Genomic DNA, 13,176 nt, shown 5'->3' with positions numbered 1-13,176 from the left:
AGTATGCCACAGCATCATGAGCACATTCATGTTTGTCCCGCGTGTGTGTGTGTCTGTGCGTGTCTGTGCGTGTGCAACATCACATTTAACACTTTAGACCAACAAATTGCTGTAAGTAAAAAATAGATTCATTTTGTCATTAGTATCTGACGGAGTGAAACTGTTTCTTCATGCTTCACATCACAAAGGTTCACGTGTTTGTGGCACATGGAAATTAAGCAGGTTTTGTTTTTATGTAAGATTTAAAACATTTAAACGATGAAAGGCTCATCATTGCCTCCATTTATTTTTACCTTTACCTTTAAAAATGCACTAGAGGTGCGCTTGCAAGGCCACCTGCTGAACTACATGTCCCTGTACTTTGGCAGTGTAACTGTAAATTGTTTTCCATATATGATATGAAATATAAAATAATAAAAATCTTAGCAGACAGAAAATAGAATCAGATTTCATGCCTAGCTCCTCCACATAAAAAAAGATCCTTGGGCAAGACACAGAACTGATCTTGATGATTCACAGTACTAGAACAGTGCTGTCTGTCTCTCTCTAAATATATATATAAATAAAAACTGTACTGTAATTTCCATATTTTTTACATTTGCGTGCGTCTGTGTGTCACGTCCGCACAGTTTTCACAGTGTGACTGCAGTGTTCACAGTTGCGTTGCGTCCTGAGTCCTAACGACACAATGTGCTCGCTGAGCGATGAAGGGGCTGAACCTCGTGCAGGTATCAGACATCTCTTCACAAATGAATGCTGGCATTTCAGTGCGTGACCCCTGACCCCTGACAGTCTGTTCCCAGAGCATGTTTTATAATCACATTTTTATATTTGGATGAATTCCTTCATTCCGCTTTCCCTGACGAAAAAAACCAAAAACTCATTGCAGTGAGGTTGTTGTTGTCTTGTTGAGCTTTTTAACCACTAATTTGACAGATTGAACCCTCTCATAGCTTCTTCTCCAAGTGATTGTCATCTAAGACACTTCTCATTTGATCAGGGAGCTGGTTGCTGGGAGATCTGTTTGGATTGTGGAGATTTTCTCTACTTCTACTTCCAGAGAGCTCCTTCTGTGTGATGAGCCCGAAGGGCGCTTCTCGACGGCGTGCTTCGATGAGCCGTTGTTCTCGCCTGACTCTAGAAAGGCTTCCCTGCTCTGGGGTTTGATGAACTGTACGGTGAGTTTAGGTGTCACCACAGCGACGCACGGCGGGTTAGGTTTCCTGATGCAGTGGGAGAGCGTGGAGACGCAGCTCTTCTTGAAGTTCTCGTTCATGAAGGCATACACGATGGGATTGTTGAAGCTGTTGAAGAACCCGATGGCCTGAACGATGGCGATGATCATGTTAACGGTGACTGCATCGTATTTGTTCTCCAGGTCATCTGGGTTAATGGACACACACAGAAGATTGCACATTACCTTAAGGCTGCAGTTTCCATTCAATTCAAACCATAACAGACGGAGGCAATATATGTGCAAATAGGTTTGAGTTTGACTGAAAACACAGCAGAGGGGCCATTTAAAAGTTTTAGAAATACATTTACAGCTCAAAAATACTACCCCTATTCTAGTAATACAAAGCTAAATGCAAATCAGTGAAATATTCCTCTAAATACATAGTTTTCCTTCATGACCAAAAAGTGACACACTGCAGCATTTAAGCTGTCCCCATTTCACTGATGATACTCACAGTACTCGAACAGCATGTGGACCGTGTGGAACGGCGCCCAGCAAATGGTGAACAGCAGAACAATGGTGATCATCATTTTCACGGCCCGTTTCTTCTTCCTGTGGTAAGGTGGCGATGGAAGAAGGTAGAGGTAAATGAAAGACGATCTGAGTGTTTGTTAGAGCAGGAAAATGCACTGAATTAATGACGCCACTGCTTTTCACTGTCACACGTTTCCAGTGGAATGATTACTCTCGATGACACCACCACTTTTATCGAATTAATGACTCGCGCAGCTGAGTCAAATCATCTTTTGACTTAAAAAATTGGATTGAAAAATCCACAATCTTGGAACGTGTTAAGCCCAGGCTGTGCAGCGTGTCTCCTGGTTTCCTTGTTGCAGACTGAACAAGGTTGTATGTATGTGTGTTGTCATGTTGTACTGTATGTGTGTTTTAAACTGGAATTAAACAAATGGCCCATTTTTAAGTGGAAGGTGATTTTCTGTACAACACAGAGCGGTGAGCCATTTGATACGTCCAAGTGGCCCAAACCTGATCATTTTAAGGGCTGTTGGTCATAAACCAAATGTACAGATGTCAAATATTGTATGCTCTACAATTTGTTCACAAATCTATCCACTCCTTTCTCCGAGTGGATAGATTTGAAGGGCCTTTCTGCATGGAGTTTGCATGTTCTCATGGTCTGTGTGGGTTTTCTCTCTGGGTTTCTCTGGTTGTGTGTTGGCCCAGTGATGGACTGGCAACCTGTGATCTGTGACCCCATGAAGATGACAAAGCGGTAGACAACTGATGGATATCTTATTCTTAATATCATAATACTATGCATTGCCATGAACACCAGTGGTAGGGGAGGGAAGGCAGCAGGGACCTCTGCTTGCTATTTAGGGTCGGCTTTGGTTGCCAGCGACAACATGATCCATCTCTGGTTTCCCACCACAACCAGCAGCGTTCATACAACCATGCCACAAGGATATCATGCAGTTGAGATGCCTCTCAGCTCTGGTGCTTACCTTGAGATCTTTTTGATCTCTCTGAGGTTCATGGTGTTGAGGACGGATGAGTCACCCACCCTGTTCCGGATCCACAGTTCGATGCCAATGCGTGTGTAAATGAACAGCATGGCAGCCAGGGGGAGCAGGAAGAGAGCCACCATGATGAAGGTGGTGTAAGCCTGCCTGTGGGTCAGAGAGTGCCAGCTTTCCTGGCAGCACACGTGGTAGTGATCGTACAAGAAGTCGTACTTCACCTGCGAGAGGCGGGAAGGGGCGTGGTTAGTCGTCAAAGATGAAGTGACAGCAGTGGAGTCACTGTTGCTGTGATGGAATTCACGAAGAGGGCAAACGTACAGCACATGTAACATTTTTGTTTACGTTATTCTTGATTTTTTTTCACTAGTCTTTGAATAGGTGTCCTCATAAAAAGTACGAATGACTAAAACTTCTTCTGTTCTTAGAAACACTGCAGCCTTTTTTTTACTTTTCCAAAGACCGTAGCCTTGGTGCAGTGCCCCACTAATACAATAAATACATTGAATTTCACCAACAAAAAAAAAATATTCCCATGGAAAAAAACTCTTTGCAAAGTTGTGTTTCTCAGGGACATTTTGAGGACAGAATATAATATTGAACAATAAACTCTCTGAATCTCTCAAACTTTCTCTTAACTTTCTCTGGCAATTATTTCCCCCTGGGCGAAAACTTTGAAACACACTCCTGCCTTTGCAGCAAGAAGGCCCGGGTACGAAATCCCGGTTGGAACAAGGGCCTTTGTGCATGGAGTTTGCATGTTCTCCCTGTGTGTGCGAGGGTTTTCTCCGGATTCTCCGGCTTCCTCCCACAGTCCAAAAACATGCAATATGGGGAAATTGAACGCTCTAAATTGCCCATAGGTATAAGAGTGAGAGTGAATGGTTGTTTGTCTCTATATGTGTTCCTGCGATGGAGTGTCCAGGGTGTCGCCCAGCCTATCGCCCTATGTCTGCTGAGATTGGCACCGACCCACCTGTGGAGCATAAAGTGGTAGAGGACGAGTTTGATGGACTTTGAAACACAAACACGTACCTCTAGCTGCTGCACAAACAACATGGGTGAGCCAACTATCATCGAGGCGATCCATACAAGTCCTGTAGGGTGAAGACATATATCAGCTGTCAGCATTTCTGGTGGTAACACTGGCCTTAATTGGTTTTGGTTGAGGTTAGGAACATGGTTTGAACGAGGCTGTACAAACAAGTGAAAGGCAAATCAACAGTCCAAACAATGCTATGTGTCAAAGCTTAATTAACCATTGAGGATAGATAATACCTAGCATCTTGTAAGCTCTCTTGGATGAGTACTGCCTCCTCATTTTCAGGGGGAAAACAATGCCCTGGTATCTTTCAATGGCAATGCAGGTCATTGTGAGAATGCCTGTCACTATGGCTGTGGTCTGTACAAAGGGAACAGTCTTGCAAACCAGAACTCCTATGGAAACAGGGATGAATAAGGTATACTGTGAAACATATTAAAATTCACATCAGTGCCTTTTGTTTGAGTGAAAGAGCAAGGGGGTCCTTTTCATCTTCCTGTGCACAAAATTCATGTCCTAATTGAAATGGAACAACAACAAAAAAAAACCCACGACCATCCATACTTGACTACTAATGGCGCACCGTGCTGAAACCAGAGTCCACCGTGAACTAATTATTGACTTAAATGGCAGCGCAGGCTTTCAGGCTGCCTCCTATTGCTATGATACGCAGAGTGTCACCGCCAGCTGCGCGTCTGGGACATTTACTGACAGTGTCGGCCAACTGTGATGAATGTCGTGAGATCCTCTTAAAAATGACATTTGAAAGAAGTCAGCATTTACGAGCACACTCGTGCTCGGTGTCTCGCGTTTCAGCTCTTTATTGCTGTTTCACAGGCGACTGTAGAGTTGTTGTACATTGTCAAGTCAGAGGCTCAAATAGGTTTATCAACAATGTCAACATATTCTTGTTTTAGGGAAAATAAAATAGTACATTTCACTTTTAAACCACCTTTAATACACCAGGGGTGAACAAATTATAAGCCCAGTATAAGCCCCCGTCCACTTGACCATGTTTTCTTCAACAGGCAAACTGCAAAATGACTAAATGTGTCTATGGCACACTTTTAAGCCATGCTCACGCTTGCCTCTCTCTTCCCTTCTCTGCTTGCTGATAAACAGGAAACAGCAGCATGTTGTGTCTTGAGACTGCTGGATTGTGATCCTGATTAAATGAGTCTCCCCCAGAGGCAGCACCAATAGATGTGCCTTTTGTTCCTTCTGTTACTCTTATTCTTCAATAAAGAAAGACACGTTTTTAAATAAGTGATAGTTGTACAAGTCACTTGCAACCGTGCCTGTTTCTAATCCACAACAACAGTTTGTGTTGGATGGATCTGTGCTGTACATGTGTATTGTGCGGCGTACAATGGACTTTACATTGCAATCTATACACGTGACGCTCATCAGTCCATTCATCGATCGTCGTCGTCTGTTCTCACACCAGACTCCTCAGACCGGGACGAGACGATCGGAGGCGATCAGCTGGAAGGACATGAAGCTACGAGCAGATGTTGTAGGTTTTATGATCACTCGTATTCTCACGCCTCTGTCCTGTGATATCTCCAGATCAGTGGTTTCTGTTTTGGTTTTGTTTTGCTGACATCATCAGCTCAGGTTACTTACTTCTGACCTGCAGTGTCACCTGACCTTTACTCCCCCATTGTCTCACACATACAGTAATTATGGGAGATGTCTGTCTTCTTTTTTTAAGGGTTCACTTGTTTAGATTATGTATGTTACATGCAGCTGTTGTTTAAATCAGACACAGATAGATAGATAGATAGATAGATAGATAGATAGATAGATAGATAATACACTTTTAAACCGATCAATGAGTAAAAGGTTAATATGTACATTTGTGTACAAATACAATAATATTCATCATTATTTAAGCAGTTAAACTAATCCACTTTCTAATGTTTCTTATCTTCTGCAGAGAATGGAGCTGAAGTCTATAGTTTCTACAGAAATCTTTCTAAAGATTCATATTCTTTAAAAAAAAAAATAAGCAGCACATACACAGTCCACAGAGTATATATATATATATATATATATATATATATATATATATATATATATATATATGATTTTGTTTTTGTTTGTTTGTTCTTTCAGAACTCACCTCCGAACCACTCAGACGAGATGTTCTGCAGCAAAGTGAAAGGGATGCAGAAGAAAGTGATGAGGAGGTCGCTGACCGCCAGCGAGCAGATGAAGATGTCCGTGGCCGTCTGTATCGCCCGTTTCTTCACAACTATGTAGATGACCAAACTGTTTCCGGTCAGCGCCAGCACGAAGATGACCACGTACATGACCACGAACGTGGTCTTGGCGCTGTACGGCAACTCGGGGACGTAGACGAGCGGCTGGATGTTGTAGGTGTTGATGAACTGCTGGCGGCTCAGGTTGTAGTAGTGGAGCATCTCCTGCAGCGCTTCAGGAGTTATTTTGCTGCTTCCCTGTCCCGAGGATGCTGAAGCTGCTGCCATCCTGGTGTCTGAAACTCAGAGAGAAGAGGGAAAGAAAAAAGCCTCCACACCTGGAGGATGTCAACTCCAACAAGACTGAACTGTTGGTGATGCTGTACTACTGCTCTCTCTCTCTCTCTCTCTCTCTCTCTCTCTCTCTCTCTCTCTCTCTCTCTCTCTCTCTCCCCCCCCCCCCCCCCTCTCTCTCTCTCTCTCCCCTCTCTTCTCTCTCTCTCTCTCTCTCTCTCTCTCTCCCCCCCCCCTCTCTCTCTCTCTGTCTGTGCATTATTCTGAAAACGAATTTGACAACAAAGCTGTGGAACATGGACACAAACTAAAAAAAAAACTAAATATATATCACTACATATGTGCATATGTATATATATATGTATATATATATATATATGTATATATATATATATATATATATATATATACATATCATGAGTAATTTCAATTAAAATATATGAACCATGGCTTTTTCAGTGTACAGAATCAGATGTATCTGACAGCCGAGCAGAGAACTAATAATAGTAATAAAAAAACTACTACTATTAGTACTACTATCGGACACTCTAAATTGACCGTATGTGTGAATGTGAGAGCAGTTGTTTGTTTGTCTCTTTGTGTCCCCTTTGTCAGCTGGGGTTGGCACCATGACCCTCATGTGGAGGATAAAGCAGTAGAAAAGAATGAATGAATAAATGAATGAATAGATGAATAGATGGATGATAAATTAAATATGAAAAAGATCAGAGCTTTCTGACTGTACAGAATCAGATGGATTTGACAGCCGAGCAAAGACGACGACCACTGCTACTCCTAGTACCACTACTACTACTACTACTACTACTACTACTAATACTACTGATACTAATAATGATTTTAACAGAGCCTCGACTTGGTTACATACAGCAAGGCCCAAACTGTGGATCTTAGGCTGCAAGTTGGCTTGTATGGCAAACTGGAAGACCTTTATTCTAATATATAAAGGGTATAAAGTAAATGGTTAAAACCAGAAAGAAGCTGAGCCACAGAATCAAAGAAGTGCACGTTTTCATTCCACAACATCCACAACATCAAATCTTCTGCAATCATCGTGTCAGAATGACCATTAACGCAGCTGGACAATTACAGTGACAATGATGAACGCCAGTCGTAAGGGAAACTTAGGGATTTTAGCAGCAAAACACACATTAGCAATGATCCTCAGCACTTACCAGCAACACAGACGCATTTAAAATGGTGCCTTTTGCCTGCTGTCAATGTCCTGCTCCACAGAAAGACTGAGGAGATCATTCCTCCCCCATGCCATCAGACTCTTCAACCTGCATCATACATGACACATACCGTACACGCAAGCACACATGTACATCTCATTCTACAACGCCTTTATATTTTTTATATATTTTTTCTTTTTTCCTTTTTATACATATGTTTCAGTTTATATTTAGACTGTACATAGACCTGCATGCCTCTTATGTTTCTATCGTGTAACATATTCTGGAGCTGCTGAACTGTGAATTTCTCTGTGAGATGAATAAAGTATCTATCTATCTATCTATCTATCTTTTATAGTGATTGTCAGCTCTGGATCTACCATTTGCAGGTGACCCAACAACAACAACAACAACAACACGTTTATGTGTCTTTTGTCCAGGTTACACCAGATTCCTCCCACAGTGAACGTTTGTTTGTCTCTGTGTGTGTTTGCCCTGCGATGGTCTGGCGACCTGTCCAGGCTGTGACCCACCGTCCGCCCTGATTGGCTCCAGTGCGCCCCACAACCCTCATGTGGAGGATAAAGTGGCTTGCCCTTGGGGACTCTTTTACTCGAACGCCATGTTACGAAGATGGCGAGTGTCTTGACTTCAGTCATACAGTACATTGATTTGCAAACACTTTTTATTGCATGTTCTAATTCTCCTTTATTTCCAGGAGGAGCTGAGCGGCCCCAAGACAAACAATCATGATGCAAGAAATGTCATCCAATCAATTCAAACATTCAGTCAATACAATTATTAACATGTTGTGCAAATTTGCAATGTGCAAATGTTCTGTTGCAAACCTGCAATAGAGTGCCATTTTTTATGTTCAGTGGTAAACAAAATGTTAAAAATGCAATGAACCAAAACCCAAATAGTAAAAAATCACCAGTAATGAAGTTCCCTTGGTTACACACAGATTAGATTTATATAAATAACGGATAAGCTCTGGGTCTGTAGTTGACTGTGGTTGGTTTATCACAGTTATTGCTCTGGGACACAACAAATGTCAGGGGGATTCTACAGTAGGAGTGGGTGCGTTATGTCGTGTCATGTGTGACTGAAAGGACTTCCCTGTTGTAAAGGTCATCGTGTTGCTTCTGATGGCGGCTCATGCTGCGTTCATGGTCCCTGTCAGCTTGATCCTGTTAATTAAATTTGGGTGTCCATACCAAAGCGATGTGAAAACAAGTACACTGTCAATCAAACTAATATACACCTGGTTCAGTGCGATGAGTCTGACTCCAAACCCCTCTGGCTCACTTTATCGCACGTAAAATCAATATTGTCTGTGTAGCTTATTTTATATAGTTTGTCATCTCTATGCGTCCCTGTGTACTTAAAAAACAATTTACAGTTTCCACAGTCTGACCGTAGACAGCAGTGTAAGAGGGTTCAAGTATCTAACCTGGGAATAAATGAAAATACTTCCCTCACCACTAAGCAATTGCTGGGCCATAGCTGAAGCCGCTGTTAGTCTAGTATTATTGTTATTCTTTTATTGTAAAAAAATAGAAGGGAAGGAAAGGATCTTTATTCTCATTACACAACCGATATTGCACGGAAAGCATCTGGCCCAGATAACATCCCAGGACGGCTGATCAAGGAGTGCGCAGACCAGCTGGCCTGTGTGCTCACAGACATCTTCAACACGTCACTGATCCAGGCTGTTGTCCCCCCGTGCTTTAAGTCTGCCACGATCATCCCAGTGCCCAAGAAACCAACCATCACATGCCTTAACGACTTTCGCCCTGTTGCACTAACAACGACCATCATGAAGTGCTTCGAGCGGGTGGTTAAGGACCACATCATTTCCATACTGCCTCCATCATACGACCCGCTCCAGTTTGCGTACCAACCTAACCGCTCCACTGAGGACGCCATCTCCACTGCTCTCCATCTGAGCCTGGAGCACCTGGAGGACAAGAACACCCACGTGCGGATGCTGTTTCTGGACTTCAGCTCAGCATTCAACACGATCATCCCCCAGGAGCTGGTACACAAACTGGGCCCCCTAGGCCTCAACACCCCCCTGTGCAACTGGCTGCTTGACTTCCTCACCGACAGAACCCAGTCTGTCCGTGTGGGTAACAATACCTCAAGTGTCATCTCCCTGAGCACCGGTTCCCCACAGGGCTGCGTCCTGAGTCCCCTGCTGTTCACCCTGATGACCCACAACTGTCGTCCCAGGTACAACACCAACCACATCCTAAAATGTGCGGACGACACAACAGTTGTGGGCCTCATTCAGGACAACGACGAACTGGCCTACAGAGAGGAAGTGCGACATCTGGTGGACTGGTGCAGGGTGAACAACCTGCTTCTGAATGTTGACAAGACAAAAGAGATCATCGTCGACTTCAGAAGATCCCGACCCAGCCATACACCACCCCTCATCAATGGCACAACGGTGGAGGTCGTCAGCAGAACCAAGTTCCTGGGGGTCCACATCACAGACAACCTCAGCTGGACACTTCACCCTACCTCCCTGGTGAAGAAAGCCCAGCAGCGCCTACACTTCCTGCGACGGATGAGAAGGGTGTCTCTCCCCCCTCCCATCCTCTCCACCTTCTACAGAGGGACCATCGAGAGCCTGCTGACCAGTGGCATCTCCGTCTGGTCTGGGAGCTGCAAGGCCTCCGACTGGAAGTCTCTGCAGAGGGTGGTGAGAACAGCGGAGAAGATCATTGGGACACCACTCCCACCCATCAAAGACATTGCACACAGGCGCTGTCTAACCAGGGCTCACCAGATCCTCACTGACCACACCCACCCCCACCATGGACTGTTCTCCCTGCTGGCGTCTGGCAGGAGGTTCCGCAGCATCCGCTGCAGAACAAACCGACTCAAGAACAGTTACTTTCTGCTGGCCATCAGACTGCTAAATTCCAAATAACAATTTAGCAGTCCCCCCCCCCCCCCTCCCGACACTATCTGTGCAATATTGAACTGTTTTTTTTTTCCTTTCATATTGCTGCTACAGTTTTCATTCCAGTTCTCTTTTTGCACTATTTTTACTTATATTTATATACATAAAACACTTTATTTTTTTTTTTTATTAATCATAGTTAGTCAAAAAAGTTGGATACATGTATAGACATTTACAGTAAGATAAAAGACATTTCCCATCAAAAACTCATAAGTGACAAAAATTCAATGCTATGTGTTGGTTTCTTATCTGCTGCCAAGCAACGAAATTTCGTTGCCAGTTTTCACTGCTGTGTATTCTGTGCAATGACAATAAAAGGAAGTCTAAGTCTATTGCACAACAAAATTACGAGGTCAGTTGGAGGGTTGATCAGCCATGTGATGGCTTTTTCTTTTTAAATAATTGTTCATTTCACACTAGATATTAGTACATGAAACATTGCTGTCAAGAAGAATGTCGACACCTGACTTTATTAACCTGCCGACATCACTACTCACTCCACTATACATCAGTGGAAAACAGATGTAGAAGATCATGAGATAGCAGAGATATGGGATGTGATGTTCAGTTCAAGCACGACTGTGAAGAAAAGGTTAAATGCAGGTTGAGGTGAACACACGTCCGTGTGGAGCACAGAGAACCGTAACATCCAGCTTTATACAGAAAACAGCTCACCAACAAAACGTGATGCTGTAATTCATTCATTTCAAATACGATGACGTTTGGACTATAACGTCACCCACTGACTGACAAACAAACCAGTGCTTTATGACAGGTTATATATACAGACATTAATGTGCTGGTAGACTTGAAATATGCTAAAAATGAATAATAAGGCAATGTTACATTTTGCCTTATAATTATGGCTTATAAATATGTTTAAGTAAAGGAGGAGAAAAACATTTTATCTTGTCGCATTATGTTCAGAAAAGAAGTACATGATACCTACTGCATAACCTGGAGGCTGCTTTGTATTTGGCTTTATATGTTGAGGCTGTTTTGCCGTGTCTGTGAGTCACGATCTTCATCCTATTGAACGTCTATGAAAAGACTGAAAAATACAGTGGTGAGAAGCCGCCACTTGAGACAGCTTTGTGCAGGAGTTCCAGAATTCAGAATGTTCATGGAGTTCAACTGAAGACAGCATTTTTCCATCACACCATATTGTCTCATTAGATTCTTTTAAGGGCCATTTCTTCATATATTTACCTCATGAAACCTTACCTTTCATGTTTGTGAGAAAGAACTGGATAATCTGGCACTAAAATCAAAAACAGGGTCCAGTGGTTTTTACATACAATTATCTACCAATTAATGAAATTAATAATTAAAACATTTCAATATTGTTATCTGTGCACATGCGATAAACTTGACAAAACCACAATTAACAATCTATAATGAATAAAAACACATTATTTCTACACTAATTATAAACACATAGAACACAGAACAAGAATCCATTAACATGCAAGGATGCATGTGCAAATACAATAAGAAGAAAACACACTTAATTAAGTGCTCTTAATTTATGTACTTCGTTCTATGAGCAATGTGAAAAAGTAATTGCTTTTTGGTTTAATTCGAGCATCAGCTCACACCGCGCAACCATCAACACAGCAACAATGTCAAGAACACTTCATAGGTTAAACTTTTCGATTTCTATAACACAACAATGAAAACTACATCCCAGAATAAACTGTATCCTGTTAGGCAAAGACTCACAGGAATAAGTGCAGCCAGCAGGGTTGTTTCACACATCACTTGAATTTCACACATCTGTTGTCAAAGGAGACTATTCAACATTCCCCCGCCCGTCACTTTCATGCTAATGTTGCTTTTCATTTCAAACCACTTGACTGTTGACCAAGCGTGAAATAAGGGGGCATCTTCTTCAAGATGGCGCCTGTTTCTCTTCTCTCCTCTCCTCCTTATCTCCCTGTAACACTCAACTGAGTTTTCCTGCACCTGTCTGTATGCGTTTTGGTGTCCCAGACTTACATTAACTCATGAGGGAACCTGGTCCACAGCAACAGATAGCGCTGTCATGGTTACAAATGTGTGAGTCAGACAGTTGCCTTACGAGGTCGACGCAGATGGTCAACAGCAGAGCGGTGCAGGGGTTATCTGCTCACAATATCTATATATATATATATAAGTTTGCCCAGCAGCCATGTTGACATGTTTGATCACATTCATTCATTAATCAGCACCGTGTGACAGAGAACCAGCGGGCGCCACAGTGCAAACATCACAGAAACAAGAAACACTATTTTATTCTACTCTTTAATACATAAATATATTCATTTTTATCATCTACGCTTGGCAACATTGTCACAATAATAGTCGTTCTACTCCAGACCAACACAGGGGAAGTTATAAATGCCCTCTGTATGACAGCGTTGCTTTGTTGACGAAATACTTTAACAATAAAGTGGCTCCAAGTAATTTAGAATCAGCAGCAGTGCACGACAGACCAAGACCGTGGCAACTGTTCTATGTGGGAAGGCATTTGTATTTGTAAATCACATTTCAAAAGAAAAGAGAGGAATTGTTATGTACACAGACGCGGGGGAGGTCTATCTATCTATCTATCTATCTATCTATCTATCTATCTATCTATCTATCTATCTATCTACCTTCGATTTTTTTTTGTGTTTATTATTTTAATAAAGAAAACTCTCATAATTATGTAATGATTCACATCAGTTTGAGCCGACTTGCATCCTGTTGAGAGTCCGTGCCTGTGCACAG

The 13,176-nt window shown here is 42.5% G+C and overlaps 1 protein-coding gene across 2 annotated transcripts; it reads right to left on the bottom strand.

Moving 5' to 3' along the window:
- Window positions 1–583: 583 nt before the first annotated feature.
- qrfprb (pyroglutamylated RFamide peptide receptor b) lies at window positions 584–6,336 on the bottom strand. 2 transcript variants are annotated; one of them, XM_058620907.1, is made up of 6 exons: window positions 5,886–6,336; window positions 3,997–4,155; window positions 3,754–3,815; window positions 2,704–2,939; window positions 1,692–1,789; window positions 584–1,383 (listed from the first exon to the last, which is right to left on the bottom strand). In XM_058620907.1, exons 1-6 carry the CDS (start codon window positions 6,250–6,252, stop codon window positions 989–991), a joined length of 1,317 nt encoding a protein of 438 aa, XP_058476890.1. In that variant the 5' UTR covers window positions 6,253–6,336; the 3' UTR covers window positions 584–988. The 2 variants fall into 2 exon arrangements, with proteins under 2 accessions (XP_058476890.1, XP_058476891.1); XM_058620908.1 differs by lacking the exon at window positions 3,997–4,155.
- Between the last annotated feature and the right edge of the window lie 6,840 nt (window positions 6,337–13,176).

This window comes from Solea solea, chromosome 21 (assembly GCF_958295425.1).
Source record: "Solea solea chromosome 21, fSolSol10.1, whole genome shotgun sequence".
NCBI lineage: Eukaryota > Metazoa > Chordata > Actinopteri > Pleuronectiformes > Soleidae > Solea > Solea solea.
The sequence above is the reverse complement of the archived record's forward strand: the minus strand, read 5'-3'. Positions and strand labels throughout refer to the sequence as shown.